Source organism: Cnephaeus nilssonii (assembly GCF_951640355.1).
Source record: "Cnephaeus nilssonii genome assembly, chromosome: Y".
Classification (NCBI taxonomy): domain Eukaryota; kingdom Metazoa; phylum Chordata; class Mammalia; order Chiroptera; family Vespertilionidae; genus Cnephaeus; species Cnephaeus nilssonii.
Genome location: NC_137096.1, coordinates 2,830,338 through 2,858,106, shown reverse-complemented (window position 1 = coordinate 2,858,106; position 27,769 = coordinate 2,830,338). Strand labels below are relative to the sequence as shown.

General features: G+C 43.7%; 1 protein-coding gene across 6 annotated transcripts in view; it reads right to left on the bottom strand.

Moving 5' to 3' along the window:
- Positions 1–27,769, bottom strand: part of LOC307096475 (lysine-specific demethylase 6A-like) — a 269,094-nt gene that overhangs the window by 67,438 nt on the left and 173,887 nt on the right. For all 6 annotated transcript variants that reach the window (XM_079766141.1, XM_079766142.1, XM_079766143.1 and 3 more), the window contains one exon: positions 1,273–2,030. In XM_079766141.1, coding sequence (XP_079622267.1) covers positions 1,273–2,030 — 758 coding nt within the window. The remainder of the gene's footprint in view (positions 1–1,272; positions 2,031–27,769) is intronic.

The window sequence follows — 27,769 nt, the reverse complement described above, 5'->3', positions numbered from 1 at the left end:
CCCTGCTGGCCTGCTCGCCCCCAACTGCTGCCCCCGCTGGCCTGATCGCCCCCAACTGCCCCGTCGGCCTGATCACCCCCAACTGCCCACGCCAACTGTCCCCCCTGCCAGCCTGCTCGCCCCCAACTGTCCCTTCCCGCCAGCCTGCTCGCCCCCAACTGTCCCCCCCCCCCACCGGCCTGCTCGCCCCCAACTGCCCCCCCCAGGCCTGCTCGCCCCCAACTGCCCCCCCTGCTGGCCTGCTCGCCCCCAACTGCCGCCCCCGCTGGCCTGATTGCCCCCAACTGCCCCCTGTCGGCCTGATCACCCCCAACTGCCAGCCTGCTCGCCCCCAACTGGCCCCCCTGTCCGCCAGCCTGCTCACCCCCAACTGCCCCCCCTGCCAGCCTGTTTGCCCCCAACTGCCCTCCCCTGTCAGCCTGATCGCACCCAACTGCCCTCCCCTGCTGGCTTGATCACCCCTAACCACCTCTGCCTCAGCCCCACCACCATGGCTTTGTCCGGACCCGGTCTAATTAGCATATTACCCTTTTATTAGTATAGATGGATGGTATTACATATGTTAAAATTTGATATGGAGCCCTAGCCTGCTGGGCTCATTGGATAAAACGTCAGCCTGCAAAGTGAAGGGTCCTGGGTTTGATTCCGGTCAAGGACACATGTCCAAGTTGCAGGCATGCAGGAGGCTGCCAATCAATGATTCACTCTCACCATTGATGTTCCTATCTCTTTCTCCTTCTCCCTTCCTCTCACCATTGATGTTTCTCTCTCTCTCTCCCTCTTCCTTCCTCTATGAAATCAATAAAAACATATTAAATTTTTTTATATGGAAAACGTGAAATTATAAACTGAAAAAGATAGTATGTTTTCAAATACCTAACTGTATATATAAATACTCAGCAAATATGTGGAGAAAGATCAATATAAATACACACATATACATACATGAATATAACAGTGGTAGTCTGAGAAGCTGGAATATGATATTTTTATTTCTTATATTTTCTAACTTTTTGTAACATATATGTACTATTATAAAAAATTTTAAATATCTGATTTTATTAAACCAGAACTAAAATTGAAACATAAAAAAGAAAATGTTGATATGTAGATTGATACTGGAGAATAAAAAAGTTGCTTATGAAAATATTTTAAATGACTACCTCACTTTATACATAATTTCTATTTATTATAAAATCAAAATATTTTCCATTTTCTGATTTGCATAGTAATCAACAATATTCACTTTGTGATTAAATTTCCCATACTAACCTGCATGCCTTCAGAACTTCTGTGGAATTTGAATATATAGACATAGACATTGATGGAATAATCTGAGGATCAGATTTGAAGCTAATTAAAGGTAAGTCTGGTTTTTCAGAGCTCTGTACGTTCTCTAGTCCTTCTCCATTAATTGTGTGTAACCTATTTTGAGGATTGTTAAGGCTGCTAACACTGTGTGTGGTTGTCTGCTCAGTGGATTTTGAAAAAGGTATTGTGGTGAAAACTACTGAAGAGGGTGAAGAGGTATTAGAATTATTAGTCTTTGTATGAATAGCTGGGTAAATATTACTGGCTTTGTCATAGGCTCCAGTACCCACACTGTCACTGGCTTTTCCAATCAATGAGGCAGAGATCTGAGGACTGTCTGATATTAGTAAATTTGGTGATATACTATTTCCATGGTTAGGACCACAAACAGGTTCGACTGTCAGCTGCTGAACATGATCAGAAAGTCCCTTGACAACAGCACAGCCATTAGGTATGTCTCCAGCATGCCTGCTTGTTTCAGGCACCAAAGACCTATTTCCTGAAGGTTGGCTCTCTTTGGTAAAGGTAGTGCCTTGTTGTCCACCTGAGGTAGCAATATGAGATGAGAGGTGATTGAGAGCAGCTTCCTGTGTTCCATGTCCAGTCTGTTTCTGAATGCCAATGCTAGCTGCTTCGAGATACTGAGCAGGTCCAGTGGAAAATGAAGGTTGTTCATCATTAGGTCCTGACAAATGTGAACTCTGACCTTTGTGAAGCCCCTTTAAAAAAAAGAAACAGAAATAAAGTAAAAAGGTTTAAATCTATAATTATGCAAATCCAACAATACAAAAGATTAAAAATGTTAAATAAAAGCAGATACTAAACACACACAAGTTAAATGTGTAATATAATTATACACAAAATCACAGTTAAATGTGTAATATAATTTATCTCAAATCCTAAAATTTCATTTTTAAAGTTCTCATTACCAAATGATTAAAGTAGTACTTTTAGGGAAAATTATGAAACTGGGCTGATTCTATTTTTATTATTTGCTGTAGTATTTCTTCACATAAGATTTTGAGGTTTATTTTGTTAAATTCCGAAGCACATTTTCATCTTTACAGAAATTTATTGGTAAATTTATATGAAAAAGCAAACATACAGCCATTACCAATTAAAGCTATAAACACAAACTAAATATAACAAATCACTCATCTATAATGTGTTATAAGTTTAATATAGAAAATAAGTTTATTAAGCCTTTACTATCATCAGTAAACTTTTTATGTAAACAGCAGCTATCCTCAAACAAAGTATCAAAACTATTAAATCTATAAAAGTGTTGCAAGGAATAACTCATATGAATTTCCACCCTTCCATTTTCTCTCCCCATAACCCACAAAAACATTCTAGCAGTGTCCAGAATGAATGACTTGCAAAGAGATAGCACATGAATGACTTGCAAAGAGATAGCACATTTACCCAAATTTACATAATTAGGAGCATATACTGATATTGTTAAAGAAGTTGATGGGGCAATTTATCAAAATTAAAAGTTTGAACACAGAAAAAAAACCTTTCGTAGAATAAAAATATACAATGAATTATGTATGTTTTACAGGAAATTTGTGATTGGTTGGTGTCATAAATTTCTCTAAGAAGCCCTAACCGGTTTGGCTCAGCGGATAGAGTGTCGGACTGCGGGCTCAAGGGTCCCGGGTTCGATTCCGGTCAAGGGCATGTACCTTGGTTGCAGGCACATCCCCCATGGGGAGTGTGCAGGAGGCAGCTGATCGATGTTTCTCTCTCATCGATGTTTCTAACTCTCTATCCCTCTCCCTTCCTCTCTGTAAAAAATCAATAAAATATATATTTTTTTAAAAATTTCTCTAAGAAGATTCTAATCCTAATTTACTGACAAAGTAATTAATAAACTAATGTATCAACACTGATTAAAGTAATACTATAATACTAAAACACTGTTCAGCTTCCAAACTATTTTAACAAGAGAACTTGAAAGCTAGTAACATTGGAGTTAGAAATATAACAATATACAAACATTTTTAACTTCAAATTCCATATTAAGTGGAACCTTAGAAACACAGAGAAAATATTATGAATAATACTTTCTAAATTAGGTAATTAGTTTAATAACTGGTTAAGCCTGTTTTCAGTCATGTGATATGAAATTTGTCAGTTAATAACATGTAACAAACTGACAAGTTATATACAGTATATCCTAGTCACTTTTAGTCATCTAATTAAAATTTTATAACATGACTGTGACATTGAGTTTTCGCATTAAAAAAACACCTTGAATTAACAATGTTTTAACCAGATTACCTGTTACTACTTTAATATTTGATACATTAAAAATGACAAATTAAAACCTGAAAGTCATATGTAAATAAAGTATGATAAAATCCTGTTAACAATTAGAAATTAAGAAACCAGATAAAAAAGTAACATTATATAACATTCCAAGCACAAAGATAAAAATATTCTGACTTTATAATATTTTTTTAAAGGAAATCTACGGTGGAGTTAAAGTAAAGGAATACTTGACAACTGACTGCAACTTTCAATATGTTTCTCAACAGACACTGAATAAGAAAACTGATGGACTAGGAACACTATTTTAACTCTAAGAATTAGCTGACCACCAACATACTATAAACATAGAGAAAAATACAAGAAAACCAGGGTAAAATTTAAAACTAAATAAAAATGAAAACAGTGGTTAACAACTTCTGGTGAGAATGCTCAACCAGCAAGTTACTAAAGTGAACAAAATTAAGCTCATAAACAAAGGAGAATAGCTAAAACACAGATTATAAATGTCAGTAGACAATAAAAAATACTAAACATAAAGGAACAGATGCTCAAAAGTTATATTTTAAAAAATCAAGGAGGAACACTTCCCATATTGATAAAAACTTCATCCAATTTACCAATCCAGTAACTTTAAGGAAACACTAAATAGTACAGACAATAAAAGAATTATAAATCAGACATGATAATAAAACTGAAAAAATGCAAAAGCAGCAAACAAAATGGTACAACTTTTTAAAAGGAAACATGATATGATAAACAAGAGACTTCTCATAAAAACTCGATCCAGTTTGGGAGATCACAAATGTAAAATCCTTGTGATTCAGTACCATCTACTAGAAAATATTAGAGAAAGTTACTACAGAAGACCATTAATACAGATGTATATACATGCCTAGACAAAGGAGAACTGCAAATACCATGAATAACCATAGTGACGAGGATAAAAATGAAAATGAAAAAAACCCCAGAAAACAAGCTAGAATACATGAAAATGTGTGATATAAATGACAGATTGCAAGACTGCAGTTCTGAAAATACTCAATGGATAAATCAATATATTCAGAAAACAAATAAATAAACAAAATGAATACTTTACCAAAAAGATTGAAACTTTAAAAAACCACCACTCAGAAATCCTAGCAATGAAGCATGAAATTAAGGAGATTAACAATAAGCAAATGAGCCCTAGCCAGTTTGGCTCAGTGAATAGAATGTTAGCATGCAGAAGGGTCCCAGGTTTCATTCTAGTCAAGGGCACAGGCCCAGGTTGCAGACTCTGTCCGTAGTGGGGGATGTGCAGGAGGCAGCCAATCAATGATTCTCTCTTGACATTCATGTTTCTATCTCTTTTTCCTCTCCCTTCCTCTCTGAAATCAATAAATTAATATTTTTTAATTTAAAAGAGTAAATAACTATGCACAGAAAACAAATGGAGGAAAGAAATAGTGATACTGAAGATAGGACTCTAAAAATGACAAGAAGGGAAGGAGAAATCTGAGCATAAAGAAAAACGAAACAGCTCAACAGGAACTATCTGACTCCATCAGATAAAGCAATATTAGAAAATAGACAGTCCGGAAGAGAAAAAGAGGTAGAAGGGAATGGAAAGTCTATTCAAACAAATGGTAGATGAGAACTTCACAAATCTAAGAAAAGAACTGGATCTCTGAATCCAAGAAACAACCAGAACACCTAGCTACCTCAGTGCAAAAAGGCCCTCTCCAAAGCACTTGGTATTATAACTGTCAAAAATTAATAAAAAAGAAAAAATTCTCAAAGTAGAAAGCAAAAAGAAGGGAGTGACCTACAAAAAAACAAAACAAAACAAACAAAAAAACTGAATTTCATCCGACTTCTCAGCAGAAACTCCACAGCCAGAAGAGAGTGGAACCAAATACTCAAACATCTGAAAGAGAGAAATTACCAAGCATAATATATCCAGCAAAATTATCCTTTAAATATGAAGGAGAAAAAAAAAAAAAGACATTCCCAGACATACAAGAGGTGAGGGATTTTATCAACCAGAAAACCTCCATTGCAGGAAATACTCAAAGGAGTTATTCTATCTGAACAAAGAACATAAGGTCAAAACTCTAGGAGTAAGAGCACAAAAAACTTACATCATAAATGAGTTAATCATGACAACAAAAACATAAAAGGGGAGGGGTAAATGTCTGAATTGGCCAAGGAAGATGAAGATCAAATGTACTCAAAAGAACAAACTACTGTATAGATGCAAGTTAATTTTTTATAAACCTAATGATAACTGCACACAAAAATCCCTAATCCAGGACATAAAGCTTAAAAAAAGAAATGCAGAGAAAAGAAGTATGGCATACCACCAAACAAAAACAACAGACAAAAACACAAAGGAAAAGAAAACAAAAGATAAAATGGCTATAGGAAATCCTCATACATCAATAATTACCCTAAATGTAAATGGTCTAGAATCACCAATTAAGAGGCACAGAGTAGCAGAGTGTATCAAAAATAAAACCCAACCAGATGCTGCCTACAAGACACACATGTAAGTATCAAAGATAAAGGCAGATTCAAAGTCAAAGGATGGAAAATAATTTTCCAATTAAATAACATCCACAGAAAAGCACATGTGGTCACACTTATATCTGACAAAGTAGATTTAAAGATATCAAGAAGCAAAAATGGATACTTTATAATGATAGAGGGAACATTACATCAAGAAAACATAACACTTCTTAATGCATATGCACCAGCGACCATCGAAATATATAAAATAACTAGAGACCCGGTGCATGAAATCCGTGCACGGGGGATGGAGAGGGAGACCCCTCAGCCCAGCATGCACCCTTTCCAATATGAGACCCCTCGAGGGCAGTCGGACATCCCTCTCACAATCCAGGACTACTGGCTCCCAGCTGCTCGCCTGCCTGCCTTCCTGATTGCCCCTAACCACTTCTGCCTGCCAGCCTGATCACCCCCTAACCACTCCCCTGCCAGCCTGATTGATGCCTAACTGCTCCCCTGCCAGCCTGTTTGCCCCTAACTGCCCTCCCCTGCAGAACTGTTTTCCCCCAACTGCCTTTCCCGGCAGGCCCGGTCGCCCCCAACTTCCCTCCTCTGCCGGCCTCGTCACCCTAACTGCCCTCTCCTGCAGGCTTGATCGCCTCCAACTGCCCTCCCTTGCAGGCCTGATCCCTCCTAACTGCCCTCCCCTGCTGGCCATCTTGTGGCGACCATCTTGTGTCCACATGGGGGCAGTCATCTTTGACCACATGGGGGCAGCCATCTTGTGTTGAAGTGACGGGAAATTTGCACATTATCCTTTTATTAGATAGGATAGAGGCCTGGTGCACGGGTGGGGGCCATCTGGTTTGCCCTTGGGGTGTGGGGCAGCCTGGGTGAGGGACCTGTGATGGTTTGCAGGCTGGCCACGTCCCCCAGCGACCCAAGCAGAGGCCCTGGTATGTGGGATTTATCTATCTTCTATAATTGAAACTTTGTAGCCTTGAGCAGAGCCAAGCCTCCTGCTTGCTCTGTGGCCACAGCCATTTTTGTTGGGATTTATTTATCTTCTATAATTTAAACTTTGTGGCCTTAAGCAGAGGCCAAGGCAGGCCAGGGCTGCAGAAACTTGGCTTCCTCCATCGCCGGGGGCAACTCAAGCCTCCTGCTCTCTCCAGCTTGTGGCTGCTGCCATTTTTGTTGGGATTTATTTATCTTCTATAATTGAAACTTTGTAGCCTTAAACGGAGGCCAAGGCAGGTCAGGGAAGGCAGAAAGCTTGCCTTCCTCAATTGCCGGGGTAACCCAAGTCTCTTGCTCTCTCTGTGGCCGCAGCCATCTTGGTTGGTTTAATTTGCATACTCGCTCCTGATTGGCTGGTGGGCATGGCTTGTGTGTAGCGAAGGAACGGTCAATTTGCATTATTACTCTTTTATTAGATAGAAGGATACTCACAGAACTAAAGAAAGAAACAACAATACACAACCATAGTTGGAGACTTTAATACTCCATTGACAGCTTTAGATAGATCAACCAAACATAAAATCAATAAAGAAATATCAGCCTTAAGTGAAACATTAGACCAACTGGACATAATTGAGTTATAGAAGCTTCTGTTCCAGAATATCAGATATACATTCTTCTCCATGCACATGATGGATAACAAAACTACCATCAACAAATACTAGAAGATTGAAATTATGCCAAGCATACAGTATTTCCTGACCACAATGCCTTGAAATTAGAAATTAACTGCAAATAGGAAGCAAAAATCCCACAAATATGTCGATATTAAAAACAAACTACTAAAAAATTACTGGGTCAAAGGAGAAATAAAAAATGAGATTAAAAGATATATAGAGACAAATGAGAGTGACAATACAATACATCAAAACTTCTGGGATGCAGCAAAAGCAGTAATAAGAGGGAAATTTATATTATGACAGACCTAGCTCAAGAAATAAGAAAAATAAACAACCTAACAGCACATCTTAAAATGCTAGGAAAGGAAGAACAAAAACATCCCAAAGTTTGTAGTAGAAAGGGAATAATAAAAATTAGAGCAGAAATGAATGAAATAGAGAACAAAAAACTATAAAGATTATACAAAAATGAATAAAACAAAGGGATTTTTTTTAAAAGGTTAATAAAACTTACAAACCACTGGCTAGATTCACTAAGGAAAAAAGGGAAAAGACACCATATACAAAATTAGTAATGAGGAGAAATCACCACAGATGTCACAAATTATAAAGGATCATATTATACAATATGAAAGACTATATATTCAATAACCTAGAAGAAATGAATAAGTTGCCAGTGAGGAAATGGAAACAATCATAAAAAAAACCTCCCCCAAAATAAAAGTGAATTCTATCAAATGTTTATAGAAGATTTAAAAATCTATGTTTCTCAAGCTCTTCAAAAATATTAAAAAAGAGGCAATACTTTTTATGAGGCCAATATAACCTTGATACCAAAATATACAAAAGAATAACACACAAAAAGAAAACTACAGATCAATATATCTGATGACGACCAATGCAAAAATCCTAAATAAAATACTGCAAAATGAATAGAACAGTTCATCCAAAAAAATAGTGCATCATGATCAATGGGAAGAGCTAGATTCCTGTACAAGTTCTGGTACTCTGAGTGGCTTTGAGTCCATATACTCTTCTGAATTCTCCCATTTTACTATGCCAGGGCAGGTCCTTCTCAAACCCTGTCCACTGTACTAACTGTTGGGAACTTAGTCCAAGTTCCTCCTTTACCAAGTGTCAGAGATACAGGTCAATTTTTGGCAGCAGGGCAGAATGGAGAAGCCATGAGAAGTTGTGGGTGTATAAGAAGGAGTCTTTACTGCAGAAGCCAGTGATCACATAGCCATCAGACAAGAACAATCCTCACAGCAAAGTCCATACAGCAGGCACCCGGACTGGTAGATACATATATTTCCCACAAACGAGCATCAGTCTCTGTACCCATAGTCATTATCTGAGCAGCCACAAGCTGCCACTAGACGCACCGCTTCACAGTAGTAGACGCACCGCTTCACACAGTAGTGGCACCTGAGCTCTCTGGCTCAGCAGCTTCTCCTGTCTCTCCTGCCCAGCATATTGGCTAGTTAACACGGTAGCTGTATCTTAGCTCTCTATAAGCTCTTAACCTTACATCAGCTCTTAGCTCCATCTAAGCTTTCCTTTCTGCTGCACACATAGGAGCTACATTCTATCGCCTCTGATTCTCTGATTTCTCTTGCCTCTGCTCAACTGCTCTCTATCACAGACTTCTCACACTCCAGCCAACTAGCTAGCCAATAACCTACTGTTACGTTACTTAGACAAAGAAGGCTTCGTGCCAATAGTTACTTACATCAATCATATTTGCTACAAAAGGGCACAGTGTATACCATGTGTCCTTGCACCCACTCGGATTCTTGGTCTGATCAGGATATCCAGGCTCAGATTCCTGGACATCCCAATTGGGCTCATGCCCAGAGTGGCTTTTGACCATTCTGGTGTATTGATAACAAGACCTCTCTGCTCCCACCGGCCTGGACTACCCAAGGACTTGGCATGGTTCCCACAGGTTCCAGAGGCACAAGGATGATCCAACATATGCAAATCAATTAATGTAACATACCTCATTAACAAAAGAAAGGATAAATACAATATGATCACATCAATAGATGCAGAAAAAGCTTTTGGTAAGATACAACATCCATGCCGAAACCGGTTTGGCTCAGTGGATAGAGCGTCGGCCTGCGGACTGAAGGGTCCCAGGTTCGATTCCGGTCGGGAGCATGTGCCTTGGTTGCGGGCACATCCCCAGTGGGGGTTGTGCAAGAGGCAGCTGATCGATGTTTCTCTATCATCGATGTTTCTGACTCTCTATCCCTCTCTTTTCCTCTCTGTGAAAAATCAATAAAATATATTTTTAAAAAAATTAAAAAAAAAAGATACAACATCCATTTATTATTAAACACTCAATAAAATAGGAACAGAAGGAAAGTACCTCAACATAAAGACCATACATGACAAACCCTCAGCTAATATCATACTCCATAGTGAAAAACTTTTTTTCCTTTAAGGTTAGGAACAAGACAAGGATATCCAGTTTCATTACTCTTATCAACACTAGAGGCCTGGTGCATGAAAATTCGTGCACTTGGGATGGGGGTGGGGGGCGTTCCTCAGCCTGGTGGGTGACCTCTTGAATCCCAGAGCCCTTAAGGCATGTCTGACTGACATCTTAGGCCCACTCCCCATCTACGGGAGGCAACAACAGGTGACTGGCAGGCCAATTAGGAGACAGGGCAAGCAGGCCGGCAAATGGCTGGCCACGCCCCCCAATCACCCAGCCACTGCTGCTGCCACTGGTGGCCTCCCTCTGCGGCACCTGGAGGAACTATCAGGGGACAGCGCCAAACCCCAATCACCGTCACCTCCCTCTGCCTGCTGGCACCGACCCTGGCTGGCCTGGCACAGCCCGCCGACTAGTCGTTCCACCATTCGGTTGATTTGCATATTAGGCTTTTATTATATACGAATAGTAGCCAGTTTGCACGAAGATTCATGCAATAGACCTTCATTCACCTGGCTGCCTGCACCAGTTTTCTGCCGGCACCGGGGACCCAGGCCTTGGCTGTGGCCACCGCCTTCTGCCTTTTTCAGGGTCGGGGCTTGGCCCCGGGCAGTGGCCTTGGGCTCGGCCGCACCCAACATCTCTGCTAAGGATCGCAGGAGCCAACCCCCAGTGGTTTCCTGCGATGCTTGCAGGCTCCCTGCTGGTGCCCAAGGCCAGGAAAGCCTCCGCCCGAGGCTTTTCTGGCCTTGGGCTCGGCGGCACCCAGCATCCCTGCTACCAATCACAGGAGCCAACCCCCAGTGCTTTCCTGCGATCCGTGCAGGCTCCCCGCTGGTGCCCAAGGCCGGGAAAGCCTCCGCCCCAGGCTTTCCTGGCCTTGGGCTCGCTGCACCCAGCGTCCCTGCTAAGAATCGCAGGAGCCGACCCCCAGTTGTTTCCTGCAATCGGTGCAGGCTCCCCGCTGGTGCCCAAGGCCGGGCGGCTTTCCCGGCCTTGGGCTCCGCCACACCCCAACGTCCCTGCAATGGTTTCCTGGTGGGCGTGGTTGGTGGGCGTGGCTCGGTTGGTGGGCGTGGCTTGGGCGTAGCGAAGGTGCGGTCAATTTGCATATTTGTCTATTATAAGGTAAGATTATATAAAATATTACATGTACCAGTTAATGATGGGACTTTTTCAATAGATGGAGTTACACTTACATAGATATACAATTTGATATGTATGCTATTTTGATGTATTGACAGTATGTTTCAAAACTTCATACTTCCAATTTTCTGAAGGTGTTAACATTATAGATATCTTTACGCTTAAAAATGTCAAATTTCATGCCAAAAAAAGAGCATTTGCAGGAAGTTTTAATTTATTACTTTATTTGAAGAAAAGTGCTGATGAAAGTTATCATATTCTTCGGGAAGCTTATGGTGAACATGCTCCATCTCAAGACACTAGTGAACGCAGGTTAAAAGTGATGATTTCAATATGAAAGACAAAGAACATCCAGGTCAACTGAGAAAGTTTAAAGACCAACCATTACAAGCATTATTGAAAAAAGATGCGTGTCAAAATCAAAAACAACTTGCAGAAAGATTATATGTTGCTCAAATAATTTCCGATCGTTTAAAAGCAATGGGAAAGATTTTAAAGGAAGGAAAATGGGTGCCACATCAACTGAATGAAAGACAAATGGAAAACTGAAAAGTCATCAGTAAAATGTTGCTTCAACGGCATGAAAGAAAGTCTTTTTTGCATTGAATTGTGACTGGCAATGAAAAGTGGATTTATTCTGAGAATCCCAAACACACAAAATTTGGGGTTGATTCAAGTCAACCATCAATATCAACTGCAAGTCCAAATTGCTTCGGAAAGAAGACAAGGCTCTGCGTTTGGTGGGATCAGGAAGGTGTGGTGTATTATGAACTTCTAAAACCAGGTGAAACCATTAATACTGATCACTACCGAAAATAAATAATCAATTTGAACCACGCTTTGATTGTAAAACGACCAGAATGGGCCAGAAGACATGGCAAAGGAATTGTGCTTCATGAGGATGCACCATCACACACTTCAAAACCAGTTAAAGACCCTTTAAGCCGAAACCAGTTTGGCTCAGTGGATAGAGCTTCAGCTTGTGGACTGAAGGGTCCCAGGTTCAATTCCGGTCAAGGGCATGTACCTTGGTTGTGGGCACATCCCCAGTAGAGGGTGGGCAGGAGGCAGCTGATCGATGTTTCTCTATCATCGATGTTTCTAACTCTCTATCTCTCTCCCTTCCTCTCTGTAAAAAAAATCAATAAAAAATATATATTTAAAAAAAAAAAAAAACCTTTAAAAGATCTTGCCTAGGATGTATTAACCCACCCGCTGTATTCACCAGACCTTGCTCCTTCAGATTACCACTTGTTCCGATCGATGGCACACGTACTTTCTGAGCAGCACTTCAAAACATATGACAAAGTGGAAAATTTGGTCTCTGAATGGTTTGCCTCAAGACAAGAAAAGTTCTATTGGGACGGTATCCACAAATTACCTGAAAGATGGGGGAAATGTGTAGCTAGCGATAGACATTACTTTGAATAAAAAAACTTGATGTTTCCCTTGAAATTATCCTGTTTTCTTTGATTACAAAATCCGCCATTATTAACCAGTACACCTAGTAAATATTAAGGAAACGGAATCAATAACTGTAACTTTTCACAACAGAAAGTATCACTATAACCAGAGGAGTACTCTGATGAATTCCACCAAACATTTAAGGGAGAAATGATGTCAATGTCCTATAATCTCTCCCAGAAAATACAAGAGGAAGTAACATTTCATAACTATAAAAAACTACAGACCAAACTATCTCATTATCATAGATGCAAAAGTCCTCATCAACATGCAGGCAAAACCAATCCAACTATGGATAAAAAGAATTACACACCATGGCCAAGTGTGACTTATTTTAGGTATACAAGGCTGGGTACAGGGAAGGGACCTCAGAGGGATCCTCCCAGCATGGGGAAGGGGTCCGGCCTGGGCCCAGTGGGGAGCTTAGGAAGTCTGACTGAGCAGGCACTGGTTCATACCAACTCTTACTCTGCCATCTTCCTCCAGCTCTCCAAGCCAGCCCCCCTGCCCCACCTGCCCGGGGGAACTGGCTCTGGGCAACCTCCCTGAGCACAGACTGTAGACCTGGAGACCTCGAGGAAGAGTGCCCGGCAGGGCCCGGGCGGGGGCCAGTGCAGAACTACCAGGGCAGAGCTGCTTCGGTGTCTCGGTGAAGTTTGCAAGAGACCCAAGGAGGAAACCGAGAGGGGAGAGGCCGTGAGGCGTGAATTCCCAGCGCTTTGGCAACTTGAAAACAGCCCCGCTTGATATGTGAGGTGGCTGTACCTTCAGCTGAGAAGTGAGGGGGCTGAACACCACCATCGCTGGGCTCCGGTCAGTCCAAGGCCCTAGTGTCCACCTCGAAAAGGAAAAAACGGAGGGAGGGGCCCAGAGGAAGGGAGGACAATTGAAGGAAACCATGTCTAGACTTTCCCCAGCCCTCTCTCTCTTTTTGCTGCCTGCAAAAGCCCAGGCACGGCCACAATTCTCTCTCCACCTTTTAGTCCTCTATTCTCCAACCACACAGGAAAGAAATAAGGAAGGAGTCCGTGCTGCCTTCAGAAAGTATCAATATACCTGATCGGCCGGTTGCCTCCCGCAGAGGGAGGCCAGACTGTGGCTTAGGAGAGTGAGCCTAAGCCATCAGTAGGACATATTGTGAGGGCTCCTGGACTGTGAGAGGGGGCAGGCCGGGCTGAGGGACCCCCTGCCCCAGTGCATGAATTTTCGTGCACCGGGCCACTAGTCTATAATAATAAAAGCATAATATGCAAATGGACCAAACAATCGAAGAGCAGAACAAACGTCCAGACAACCATGCTATGACATGCACTGGAGTTAGGCCAGCCAAGGCGGGTGCAATTGGTCAGGGGACACCACCATCACCCCACGATCACCCCATAGAGGGAGGCCCAGGCCACCCTCTGCTGGGTGATTGATGGGGGGCTCTGTCATCGATCGTCCCAAAGAGGGAGGCCCAAGCCACCGGCTGGGAAGGTGATCAATCGGGGGGAGAACGGGTTTCGCGATCGGCCCGCAGATGCAGGCTGGATGGGCAGGGCCTCCCTCTGTGAGGCGATCGACCTGGGGCCCCAGATAGATCGCCCCACAGAGAAAGGCTCAGGCCACCAGTCAGCGACGCTGTTGGAGAGGGAGGCCCAGGCAAGCCAAGTGATCGCATCCCACACCTGCTGCCCGCAGAGAGGCGACCAGTGGCAGGGGAGTGGGGGGCAGCATCGCACAGATGGCAATCAGTGGCAGTGGCAGGGGCGGGTCCAGCTGCCGTCAGCCGGGGGAAGGAAAGCCCTGATAGGCCCTAATTGCTGGCGAGGCCTAGGGACCCTATTCAAGGGGTCCTGGATTGCGAGAGGGCAAAGGCCGGGCTGAGGGACAGCCCCCATGTGTACGAATTTTGTGCCCCAGGCCTCTAATCCTATATAATAAAGAGCTAATACGCAAATGGTCATCACGCCATTGTGTCCTCACGCTGGGACGGGGGACCTGAGGCCGGGCCAATAGAACTGAGGCCGCAACCGCCACCCAGTGCCAGGCTAGGGGACCTGAGGATGTGCCCCCTGCCCTACGGGACTTGACAGGGGTGGGGCCGGCCAGATCTGGGTCTCATACGACTTTGAGGCGCATGTGCTCTGGGTCCTGCAGCATACCCCAGACTCTGACAGGAGGGAGATTTTCATGTACATTTTATTAATTTTCTTTCATCTCTGACACTTCTATTATAGAAAAAGGGCAAACAGCAATATTAAATATTTCCTCTAATTAATTCCCTTGTAATGTGCATGAATTTAGTACATCAGGCCACTAGTGGTCCACTAGTCTATACATATATCTATACATATAAAAGACTAATATGCTAAGAGTCCTTCTCTCTGATCACCAGGGAACAGATGCTCAACACAGAAGCTGCCATGACATACACTTGCCATTTACTAGTATAGAGAAATGGCAGCACAGACCTGGCACCGAAAAATCAACACTTGACTTCCCTCAAGTGGGATACAGGCCCTAACACCACCCCAGAGCAAGAGCCCACCAATTTCAGCTGACACTACCGAGACACCCTGGCACAAAATGCAGCCCACAGCCCATCCCATCCCAGCCCAGAAACGATGGAGGTAGGTGCTGGGTAATAACGTCACATAGCAACGCCCGGCATTCTCTCCCTAGCGACAGGCCATCCTATCTAATGAAAGGGTAATATGCAAATTAACCATCACTTGGTCACAAAAATGGCGGCGCCCAGTCCCATCAGCCCCGCCACTGAAGTGTCCGGTGCTGTCAGTCCCACCAGGGGGAGCAGCGACCAAGAGTGAGGACTTGGTGGCTCTGCTGACTCCAGAGCTCCTGGCAAGTATCTAAACAATAGAATGGACGTGGCAATCCAATCTCCTTTGGCTGTGGGAAGGTGGATTGCTGTTGTGACTGGAGTTGTTCACTTGGGCTACATGGCGCTGAGCACAGCCAAACAAAAACCCGGCAAGCACCTCCGGGGCAGCTGCTGGGTCCCGGATACTCCCCTTTCTCTCAGCACTCCTGCCACACCCCGAAAATTCCGCAGCTCCAGCCCATACCTGGGAGCTATGATGCTCCCATTACTCACTGCTGCCTTCTTTTATAAATCACCACCTCTGTGCCGTTTGTGCACTCCCCAAATAAATAACCCCAAGTCAGAAGTTAAACCAGCGCCACCGGCCTTATATACCCAGCCGAGCCCCCACCCTCAGCCCCACTCCGCGCCGCTGGCCCCGCCCACTGGCTGCGCACAGGGAGCACTGGGCAGAGGCGGCTGGCTGGTATCCTGTTCCCATGCACCAGGACTAAAGCCCTCACTCCCATGCGCAGCAAAGTTTTTGGAGAAACCAGGTTCCCGGGCCCCCAAGCCCCCCGTTCCAGGTCCCCAGAGGTGACCCAGGCTCGGAGATGGTGGCTCCCAGTGGGGCAATGGGGAGAGGGTGGCTTGGAAAGCGGCATAAAGAATGCTGCCAGTCGGTGCTTCTGCTGCAGCTTTTGTCACACGATCCTAAGGGGGCTGCTCCGTGTTTGCAGCGCAGCAATACAGAGATAGCATGGTTTAAAAAAATTGTTTTTAAATCCTACTGAAATAGATCTGCCTGCGCATGTGTGCGCGCGCGTACAGACGCGCCAGCGCGCATTTTGGGGAGCTTAAAAGTTCAGAGTTTTTGCAAGTAGGAAAACGGTTTTTTCAACCTTCTATCCAGCCTTCCCATGTCTGAAACATCCCCTTCCGTTTAATCCTTTCCTTATAATCACACACTTGATAATACCATGTTCCGTTGATGTCTTGAATATATAATATGCTCATAAAACTGTAAGGGATTGAGTGTGTGATTTTAATTACGAGAGAAAAAATAAATTCCTAGCAAGCACATTGTACGAGAAGGAAGTTATGGATATTTTTCCACACTATGTCTTGGAAGAGAATTTCCTGGTTTTTTGTCTTTCTAATGTGATGCCTGTCTGGCAACTGCTGCCACCCTCCAGCGTTCCCCAGCCCCCGGCCCTCAACTAAACCAATGTTACTATTGGTTTGTTGACATATAAATCCGCCAATAACTTTGTATGAATTTAAACGCCTCACCTAACCCTTCTTTATCCTATTTCCACCAGGCTGTCAGGGGAATTTGTGCAAGCCCCCAGCCTAATGCCAATTTCAGTGTGATAATTATTTGTATAATTATCTGTCACCCATTTGAAATAGGATCTGTCCAATTTTCCTTTTTATGTCCAATATTTAATAAAAGGCTGAACACATAGTAGGAACTCTGAAATTGACTGATTTCTTTAACACAATAATATACTCAATTTGAAATTTCTCCATTATCCCCATTAACATTTTCCTACTTAAGTTTTTCAAAATGTCTTCCCCCTTTGGCCCCCTTCTACCCCACTCCAGGCCTCTCCTCAGGCCTTCATTGAATATAGTCTGTGTCCATGCAAAATGTCTTTTCATAATGGCTACCTCTACCTATGTCATTTTGCCTTCCCTCAGACACTTTTAGGGCATTTTGAGGTCATTTCCAAAGACAAGGTACTCTTGAATGTCATAGATTTACATTACTTGGTTCTTCTAAAGAATTCCAGACATTACCTCTCATTTATACTTCTACATTTTAGCTTAAATTTCTTAAGAAGGAGAAAGTGGAAGCCATATTCACATTTTTTTTCAAGGAACATGAGATAAAGAACAAGTACCTATTGTTAATGAAGAATTTTCCCATCCAACCCTCTCTATCCCTTCTATTCCCAGTGAATTTTCTTTAGTCTGTACCAGTGAATCATATGGATGAAATATGTTTACCACACTAAATTTTCACAATTTTGATATCTTCTTAGCAACAAGATGATTTATGTTCAACTTTATCCACACATAGAATCATTTCTCTATATTTTATTTGCAAAAAAAAAAAATACACATCCTGTATTCTAATATCCTATACTAGAGGCCCAGTGCACGAAATTTGTGCACAGGGGGTGAGGAGTGTCCCTCAGCCCAGCCTGCACCCTCTACAATCGAGGACCCCTAGAGGGATGTCCGACTGCCGGTTTAGACCCGATGTCATCGGGTCTAAACCGGCAGTCGGACATCCCTCTCACAATCCAGGACTGCTGGCTCCCAACTGCTCGCCTGTCTGCCTTCCTGATTGCCCCTAACCGCTTCTGCCTGCCAGCCTGATCACCCCCTAACCACCTCCTGCCAGCCTGATTGATGTCTAACTGCTCCCCTGCCAGCCTGTTTGCCCCCAACTTCCCTCCTCTGTCGTTCTAGTCACCCCTAACTGCCCTCCCCTGCAGGCTTGATCGCCCCCAACTGCCCTCCCTTGCAGGCCTGGTCCCTCCCAACTGCCCTCCCTTGCAGGCCGGGTGCCTCCCAACTGCCCTCCCCTGCTGGCCATCTTGTAGTGGCCATCTTGTGTCCACATGGGGGCAGGATCTTTGACCACATGGGGGCAGCTATATTGTGTGTTGCAGTGATGATCAATCTGTATATTACTCTTTTATTAGATAAGATAGAGGCCTGGTGCATGGGTGGGGGCCAGCTGGTTTGCCCTGAAGGGTGTCCCAGATCAGGGTGGGGTTCCCTTGGGGCATGGGGCGGCCTGAGTGAGGGGCCTGTGGTGGTTTGCAGGCAGGCCACGCCCCCTGGCAAGCCAAGCAGAGGCCCTGGTATCTGGGATTTATTTTCCTTCTACAATTGAAACTTTGTAGCCTGGAGCAGAGCCAAGCCTGCTGCTCCCTCCTGGGCGGTAGCCATTTCTGTGGCAGTTAATTCACCTTCTACAATTGAAACTTTGTAGCCTTAAGCGTGTGAGCCCGGCCAGGGTGTGCGGAAAGCTTTGCTTCCCCTGTTGCCACCGGCAACCCTGGCCTGCTCTCTCAAGCTCCATTCTGCCGCCATTAGTTTGAATTTGTTTGTTTACCTTCTATAATTGAAACTTTGTAGCTTGAGTGGAGGCTTAGGCCTGCAACGGCTATGGAAAGCTTGGCTTGCTCTGTTACCTGGGAAACCTTGCTCTCTGTGGCTGTAGCCATCTTGGTTTGGGTTAATTTGCATACTCGCCCTGATTGGCTGTTGGGTGTGGCTTGGCTGGTGGGCGTGGCTTATGTAGCAGAGTTATGGTTAATTTGCATATTACCATTTTATTACAGAGGATAATTGAGACTTTGTAGCCTTAAGCGGAGGCCTGGGCTGGCCAGGGTGTGCAGAAAGCTTGGCTTCCTCCATCGCCGGGGAAACCCAAGCCTCCCTCCTGCTCTCTTCGTGGCCACAGCCATCTTGATTGGGTTAATTTGCATACTCACTCCTGATTGGCTGATGGGCATGGCTTGTGGGTGTAGCGGGGTGATGGTTAATTTGCATATTACTCTTTCATTAACTGCAGAATAACTGGTCAATATGACACACACTGACCACCATAGGACAGACGCTCAATGCAGTAGCTGCCCCCTGGTGGTTGGTGCGCTCCCATAGAAGGAATATCACTCAGCCAGAAGCCCTGAGCCAGGCCCATGGCTGGCAAGTGCCTCTCCTGCCTCCATGGCAGCACTGAGGTCCAACTGTCGGTTTAGTCCTCTCCTCGCATCAGACATCCCCCGAGGGCTCCTGGACTGAGAGCCGGGAAACAGGCTGGGATGAGGGACCCCTCCTCCCACCCGCAATGTATGAATTTCATGTACCAGGCCTCTAGTCTATATATATATATATATATATATATATATATGGCTAATATGCTAAGTGTCCATCCAGGTAATGACATCATGTAGCCATGCCCAGCTTCCTCTCCCTATAGTGGCAACTAGCCTCCTTGCAGCCCAGGAACATGACTTGCTTTACAGCCAGGTGCAAACATTTTACACTTGAATCTAATGTCTGTGAAGCTTTTTCCCATGCTTCATCTCATTTGATCCTCACAGAAGTCCTGGAGTAGGTAGATAGGAGACTCAGTGGAATCCTATTTTGTTTTCATTAGCAAGAGAATGAAGATTTAGAAAGCTCAGAAACTTGACCGGACTAAAAAGAAGAAATGGTGGACCTTGAAAATGACTTCAGGCTTACACACTGTGCAGAATATATTCAAACACTGCTGCAGTTAAATATTTTACCCTTTGCTCTCCCTATGTGATCTACAATAATAATCTGCTTTGTGTTGATATTTATTGTGTTGCTGACAATTACCAGACAGAGATGTTCGGATGCTTCACTGGGCTGGAAAAAGTTTAGCTAAATCAGAAAGCAGGTCTAATTAAGCAAGTTTATTCTATATATATAAAAAGCTAAGTTGACTCGCGCATGCACGTTACATATAAAGCTCTCACTGGCACCAATCACACAAGTGTGTTTCAATCTGTCATTGTCAAACGTGAATTTGGTTGACACTTGTATTATAGAGAAAGGGCAAATAACGATACTAAAAATTTTTTCTAATCAATTTCCTTTCAATGTGCATGAATTCGTGCACCAGGTCACTAGTTTGATCATACCAACAGATGCAGACAAAGCATGACAAATCCAAACATCCATGCATGATAAAATTACTCTCAGTGAGCTAGAAATACAGGGGACCTCCTACATAAGATAAAAATATTTACCAAAAAACTATAGATAACATATGTCAGAGTGATAAACTCAAAGCATTGCCTAATAAGAGCAGGACAAGGAAAGTTTTTCACATGCTTTTTCAACAGTTTCTTCAAAGTCTAGTTAGTGCAATAAAAAAAAAAAAGGAGACATAAAAAATAGAAATAAAAATAAAGCTTTTGAAAAAAGATGGCGACCGGCAGGAAGGTAGGGAGAGAGTGTGAGTGAGGAACCCATAGAGGAGAGTGTGGACGTGTGTGGTGTGTGTGTGTGTATGAGCTAGGGTCAGTTAGATTCTGCACGTCTTCCAAGGGGCTCCCTAACTGGGCAGTCCTAGACGGCGCAGCCCCGCGCACAAAGCGGACACTTCTCAGCCGCTGGTGCGGACGCGGAGACCACGCCATCTTGGGAAACAGAGCTGCCTGAGACGCGGATCCTGGCTTCTGACACAAACCAGGACCCTGCAGCCACTGGGCACAGAGAACTGCTTTCACAGCTTCAGACCAACAAACAACAAGAATCCAGACTTCTCAGCAGAATTCCGTGAGTCAAAGAGCCTACACCACTCCCAGCAGGCGCGCGGAGAGCGCCATAGTAACTGATAGACCCGGCCCTCCCCCAAGCTGCTCAGCGCTCACAGGTGCGCGGAGAGCGCCATAGTAACTGATAGACCCGCCCCTCGCCCAAGCTGCCGAGCTTTGCGCAGGGACGTGCTCCCCCCTAGGGAATTTGGCGCGCGTGGGACAGAAGCAGCTCCCCGTTGGGGAAATCTGTCAGTGCGCACAGAGGGCTCCCCTTCGGGGAATTTGGCTTGCGGGTCACAGCTCCCCCTTCTGGGAATCTTAGAGCGTGCACAGAAGGGCTTCCCTTTGGGGAAGTTGGCGCGCAGGACGGACCCCGCCCCCCTTCCGGGACTCTGGGAGAGTGCACCACGGAGCCACCTCACCTTCAGGATTTTAAGAATGTGCGCTCTAGCCGGTTTGGCTCAGTAGAGAGAGCACACACAGGACGCAGCTCCACTTCAGGGAATTTGGCACGCCGGACACAGCTGCCTGGGATCCCTGACTCACAGTGCATTCACACTAAGAGCCAGCGACCCCAATTGTTGGTGCATGCACACACAGGGACCCTGATTCTCAACGAGAAACCACACAAGGCAACAGAGAAATTGACACTCGAGTCTTGGTGCAGACACAGGGAAACTCTGACTCCTGGCACATCCTAAGGATCTCATTTTCGGCGCATACCAACAGTGTGGTGCAGACAGGGCCCCTGATTCCAAGTGTGCACACGAGACCACACGGAACACTGGGGACACTGACCGTGGGCAAGTCTGGTTCCCACCAACCAAAGGCAGCCACACGTCCTAGTGTCAGAGCACTTCAGTGAAACTCGGGTGGAGCGAAGTCCCCACAGCACACGGCCCAGGTCCATGCAAACGGAAGCTTGAGCTTCAAGAAAACCAAGAGCTGGTTCTTTGAAAGGATAAACAAGATTGATGGACCTCTAGCCAGGCTCACCAAGAAGCAAAGAGAGAGGACCCAAATAAACAAAATCAGAAATGAAAGAGGTGAAATAACAACAGATCCTGCTGAGATACAAAGAATTGTTACAAAATACTACGAACAACTCTATTCCAACAAACTGGACAACCTGGAGGAAATGGACATATTCCTAGAAAAATATAACCTTCCAAAAATCAATTAAGAAGAATCTAAACAGCTCAATAGGCCAATAACTATGGACGAAATTGAAGCAGTCATCAAAAAGCTTCCGGCAAACAAAAGCCCGGGGCCTGATGGCTTCACAGGAGAGTTTTACCAAACATTCAAGGAAGAACTAAAACCTATCCTCCTCAGACTATTCCAAAAAATTCAAGTGGAAGGAACACTTCCAAGCTCCTTCTATGAAGCCAGCATCACCCTAATACCAAAACCAGATAAAGACAACACAATGAAAGAGAATTACAGACCAATATCCCTCATGAACATAGATGCCAAAATCCTCAACAAAATTCTAGCAAATCGGCTCCAGCAGTACATCAGAAAGATCATTCACCATGACCAAGTAGGATTTATCCCAGGAATGCAAGGATGGTACAATATCCGCAAATCAATAAACGTGATACATCACATAAACAAATTGAAAGATAAAAATCACATAGTCATATCAATTGATGCAGAAAAAGCATTTGACAAAATCCAAAACCCTTTCTTGATAAAAACTCTCAACAAGATGAGAATAAAAGGCTCATACCTCAATATAATACAAGCTATATATGATAAACCCACAGCAAACATCATACTCAATGGACAAAAACTAAAAACATTTCCACTAAGAACAGGAACAAGACAGGGATGCCCACTCTCACCACTCCTGTTTGACATAGTACTGGAAGTATTAGCCATTGCAATTAGACAAGAAGAAGAAATAAAAGGCATCCAAATTGGAAAAGAACAAGTAAAGCTGTCTTTATTTGCAAACGACATGATATTGTACATAAAAAATCCAAAAGACTCCGTCAAAAAACTAATAGACTTAATAAAGGAATTCGGCAATGTAGCAGGATACAAAATTAACGCCAAGAAATCTATGGCCTTTCTATACACCAATAGTGAACTTACAGACAGAGAGACTAAAAAGGCAATCCCATTTACCATCGCGCCAAAAAAATTAAGATACCTAGGAATAAACTTAACTAAGGAGGTAAAAGACCTATACACGGAAAACTACAGGACACTGAAAAAAGAGATAGAGGAAGACGTAAACAGATGGAGGAACATACCATGTTCATGGATTGGTAGAATCAACATCATTAAAATGTCCATACTACCCAAAGCAATCTATAGATTCAATGCACTCCCCATTAAAATACCAATGGCATATTTCACAGTCCTTGAAAGAACTCTCCAAAAATTCATCTGGAATAAAAAAAGACCCCGAATAGCCACAGCAATCCTGAGAAAAAAGAATAAAGTAGGAGGGATCTCAATACCAGATTTCAAGCTGTATTACAAAGCCACTGTTCTCAAAACAGCCTGGTACTGGCACAAGAACAGACATATAGATCAATGGAACAGAATAGAGAATCCAGATATTGACCCAAACCACTATGCTCAATTAATATTTGACAAAGGAGGCATGAACATACAATGGAATAAAGACAGTCTCTTCAATAAATGGTGTTGGGAAAATTGGACAGATACATGCAAAAAAATGAAACTAGATCACCAACTTACGCCATACACAAAAATAAACTCAAAATGGATACAGGACTTAAACATAAGACGGGAAACCATAAAAATACTAGAGGAATCCACAGGCAGCAAAATCTCAGACATATGCCAAATGAAATTCTTCACTGACACTGCTCCTAGGGCAATGGAAGCTAAAGAGAAAATTAACAAATGGGACTACATAAAAATAAAAAGCTTTTTCACAGCAAAAGAAACCATCAACAAAACAACAAGAAGGCCCACTACATGGGAGAACATATTTGCAAATGGCATCACTGATAAAGGTTTAATCTCCAACATCTACAGGCAGCTTGTGCAACTTAATAAAAGGAAGATAAATGATCCAATAAAAAAATGGGCCACAGACCTAAATAGAATCTTTTCAAAAGAAGACAGAAGGAAGGCCAAGAGACACATGAAAACATGCTCAACGTCACTAATTATCCGAGAGATGCAAATCAAAACAACAATGCGGTACCATCTCACACCTGTCAGAATGGCTATCATCAACAAATCAACAAACGACAAGTGTTGGCAAGGATGCGGAGAAAAAGGAACCCTCGTGCACTGCTGGTGGGAATGCAGACTGGTGCAGCCACTGTGGAGAACAGTATGGAGTTTCCTCAAAAAACTGAAAATGGAACTCCCATTTGACCCAGTAATCCCACTCCTGGGAATATATCCGAAGAAACTAGAAACACCAATCAGAAAGGATATATGCACCCCTATGTTCATAGCAGCACAATTCACCATAGCTAAGATTTGGAAACAGCCTAGGTGCCCGTCAGCAGATGACTGGATCAGAAAACTGTGGTACATCTACACAATGGAATACTATGCTGCCATAAAAAAGAAGGAATTCTCATCATTTGCAGCAACCTGGATGGAATTGGAGAACATTATGTTAAGTGAAATAAGTCAGTCAATGAAAGAAAAATACCACATAATCTCACTCATTTATGGATAATAAAGAACATTATAAAATTGAACAAAAAGATAGATACAGAGACAGTAAAGCATCAAACAGACTGTCAAATTACAGGGGGAAGGTTAGGGAGAGGTGGGGGAGATAAGTGATCAATCAAAGGACTTGCATGCATGTATATAAACATAACCAATGGACGCAAAACTCTGGGGGGTGAGGGCATATATGGGAGTGGGGTGGGGGGGGGCAATGGTAAGATATGTACACATATAATACCTTAATAAAAAAATTGGAAAGACAAAAAAAAATAAAAATAAAGCTTTCTTTGTTGGAAGGTGAATCATTGCCAACATAAAAAATAAAAACATCCTGCACTTAATAAGCAATATATCAAGGTAGCATAGATAATAAGCAAAAATCAAAGTCTCATTCTAATTTTAAAATCACAATACCAAATAGCACTCCCTCCGTAATGAAATATTTAAGGAGAAATCTAACAAAATATATGCAGAGCTTTGCAAAGAAAACCTTATAATGAAGGAAATAAAGTACTCAACAATTGGAGATACATTCAATGTTCACTGGTAGGGAGACTCAATATTGATATCAGTTCTTATAAACTTATTATACAGACTCAATGAATGCAAATAAAAAGCTGAGTATTATTTTTTATGGGTATTGGCAAAGTACTTCTCAAGTTTATGTTAGGTAAAAGAGCCACCAAAATTTAAAGGGAGAATAACAAAGTTAGAGGGCTGACACAACTTGATTTCAAGACTTAGAAAAAAGCTATATTAACCAAAGCAACATGGTACTGGCAAAAACAATTGACAACTTCATTAATGGGGAAAAATACAAGCCTAGAAATACACCCACATGTAGAGTCAACTGATCTGTGATAACGGAGCAATCCTATATAATAAAAGCCTAGGTGGCTTCGTGCGATGTTGTCACAAGATGGCTGGCATAGGAGGGCAGAGTGGGAAATCAGGCCAGCAGGAGAGAGCAGTTGGGGGCGATCAAGTTGGCAGGGAGTGCAGTGGAGGCTATCAAGCTGGTAGGGGACGGTAGTTGGGGGCAATCAGGTTGGCAGTGGAGGGCAGTTGGGGGCGAGATCAGGCCTGTAGGGGAGGGCAGTTGGTGGCGATCAAGCCAGCAGGGGAGGGCAGTTGGGGCAATCGGGTCGGCAGGGAAGCATTTAAGCGTCAATCAGGCCAGCAGGGGAGTGATCAGGGAGGCAAGCAGAAGCAGTTAGGGGCAATCAGGCAAGCAGGCAGGTGAGTGTGAGAGGGATGTCCAACTGACAGTTTAGGCCCAATCCTACAGGAGTCCCAGATTGGAGAGGGTGCAGGCTTGGCTGAGGGACAACCTCCCTCGGGTACACAAATTTCGTGCACCGGCCTCTATTGTAATAAAATGGAACAGAAGTAGTCTTTTCAACAAACAAGGAAGTAAAAACAGCACATTAAAACTATGAAACTTCACAGAGATCTTACATCCTTCACAAAAATCAAGTAAAGTGAATGAAAAAGTATGAAATGCTCAGAAGTTAACATGGGAAAATCTAGATACCTTGTGTATGGCAATTACATTTCAGTTGTAACTTCTAAAAAAACAATAAAGAAATAATCCAGTGTGGGGCATGCAAGAGGTAGCCGATCAGTGATTCTCTCATCACTGATGTTTCTATCTCCCTTTCTCCCTGAAATCAATGTATATTTGAAAGAAAAACAGATATGATGTCAAGAAGAGACATGGAGGAACTTGAAATGCACATTACTAAGTGAAGAAAACTATTCTAAAAAGGATAAATTCTACATGAGTCAACCATATGACATTCTGGAAAAGGCAAAGAGGAATAAATAGGTGAAGCACAAGGTATGTTTAGGGTAGTGAATTGTATTTTGTATTGCTCTGTGAATATGGGTGCTGGTCATTACATGCTTGTCAAAACTCACATGTTCCACACAAAGAATCAATTATAATGTGACTTATGGGATTTAGTTAATGATAATATAGTATTTAATATATTGAGGCAGGAAAATTAGAATAGGGAACAATAACCTGAACTTCTACCTCTCCCCTTTTCTATCTTGCTGGACAATCACAGATGTGACCTTTTCTGACCACCTCTTCCCTCTTTGCCTTCCCCAATTTCCTATAATTAAGACAAACAAAACCCATCTCAACCAGATTTGGTGACCATATACACCTAAAAAGTGACCAATGGGGACATTATAATATCTATATAATCTATACTAATAAAAGGGTAATATGCTAATTAAACCAGATAGACCTGATATCATTCTGAGTCTGCAGCCAGCCCAGGCGAAGCCGGCCCAGGTCCCGGGTGCCTGCAGCCACCTGCAGCAAGCCAGAGGGAGGGAAGCCGGGATCCTGGCTGCCTGCAGGCAGCCAGAGAAGGCAAACCTGGGTCCGAGGTGCGGGGGCCGAGGTAGAGGCACTTAGGGCAATCAGGCAGACAGGCGAGCAGTTAGGGGCACAGGCAGGTGAGCAGTTAGGGGCGATCAGAGAGGAAGGTAAGTGGCTAGGGGCAATCAGGCAGGCAGGCAGCTGAGCGGGTAGGAGCCAGCGGTCCCGGATTGTGAGAGGAATGTCCGACTGCAGGATTGGGCCTAAATCAGTAGTTGGACATCCCCCAAGGCATCCCAGATTGCGAGAGGGTGCAGGCCAGGCTGAGAGACACCTCCCATGCCGTGCATGATTTCGTGCACTGGACGACTAATCTTATCTAATAAAAGAGAAACATGCAAGTTAACCATCACTCCACTACGCCCACAGCCAATCAGAGTATGCAAATTTACCCAACAAAGATGGAGGTTAATTTGCATATGCAGGTGCGGAGCGGAGTGAAGCCTGCTATGAGGGGAAGTGGGAGCGGCGGAGGGAGCTACTGGAGTGGTGCTCCAGATAGAAGCGAGGACTTGCTGGCTCCAGGCGGCCCGGGAGCAAGGAGGTGCCAGCTCCCGGGCAGCCAGGGAGCAGGGACTTTCTGGCTCCCGGGTGTCTGGGAGTGAAGCCAGGGGAAGGAAGGCCTATTCTTGCACGAATATCGTGCAACGGGCCTCTAGTCTATATATATATAAGGCTAAGCAAACATCTGACCAGTAGCTATGATGCCAAATGACCACCAGGGGTCAGGCCCTCAGCTCAACACAGGTTGTTCGGTTAGCAGAGAAGAGGGAGCCTCATTCCGGGTTAAGTCACCTGAGAACCACCCTCTTG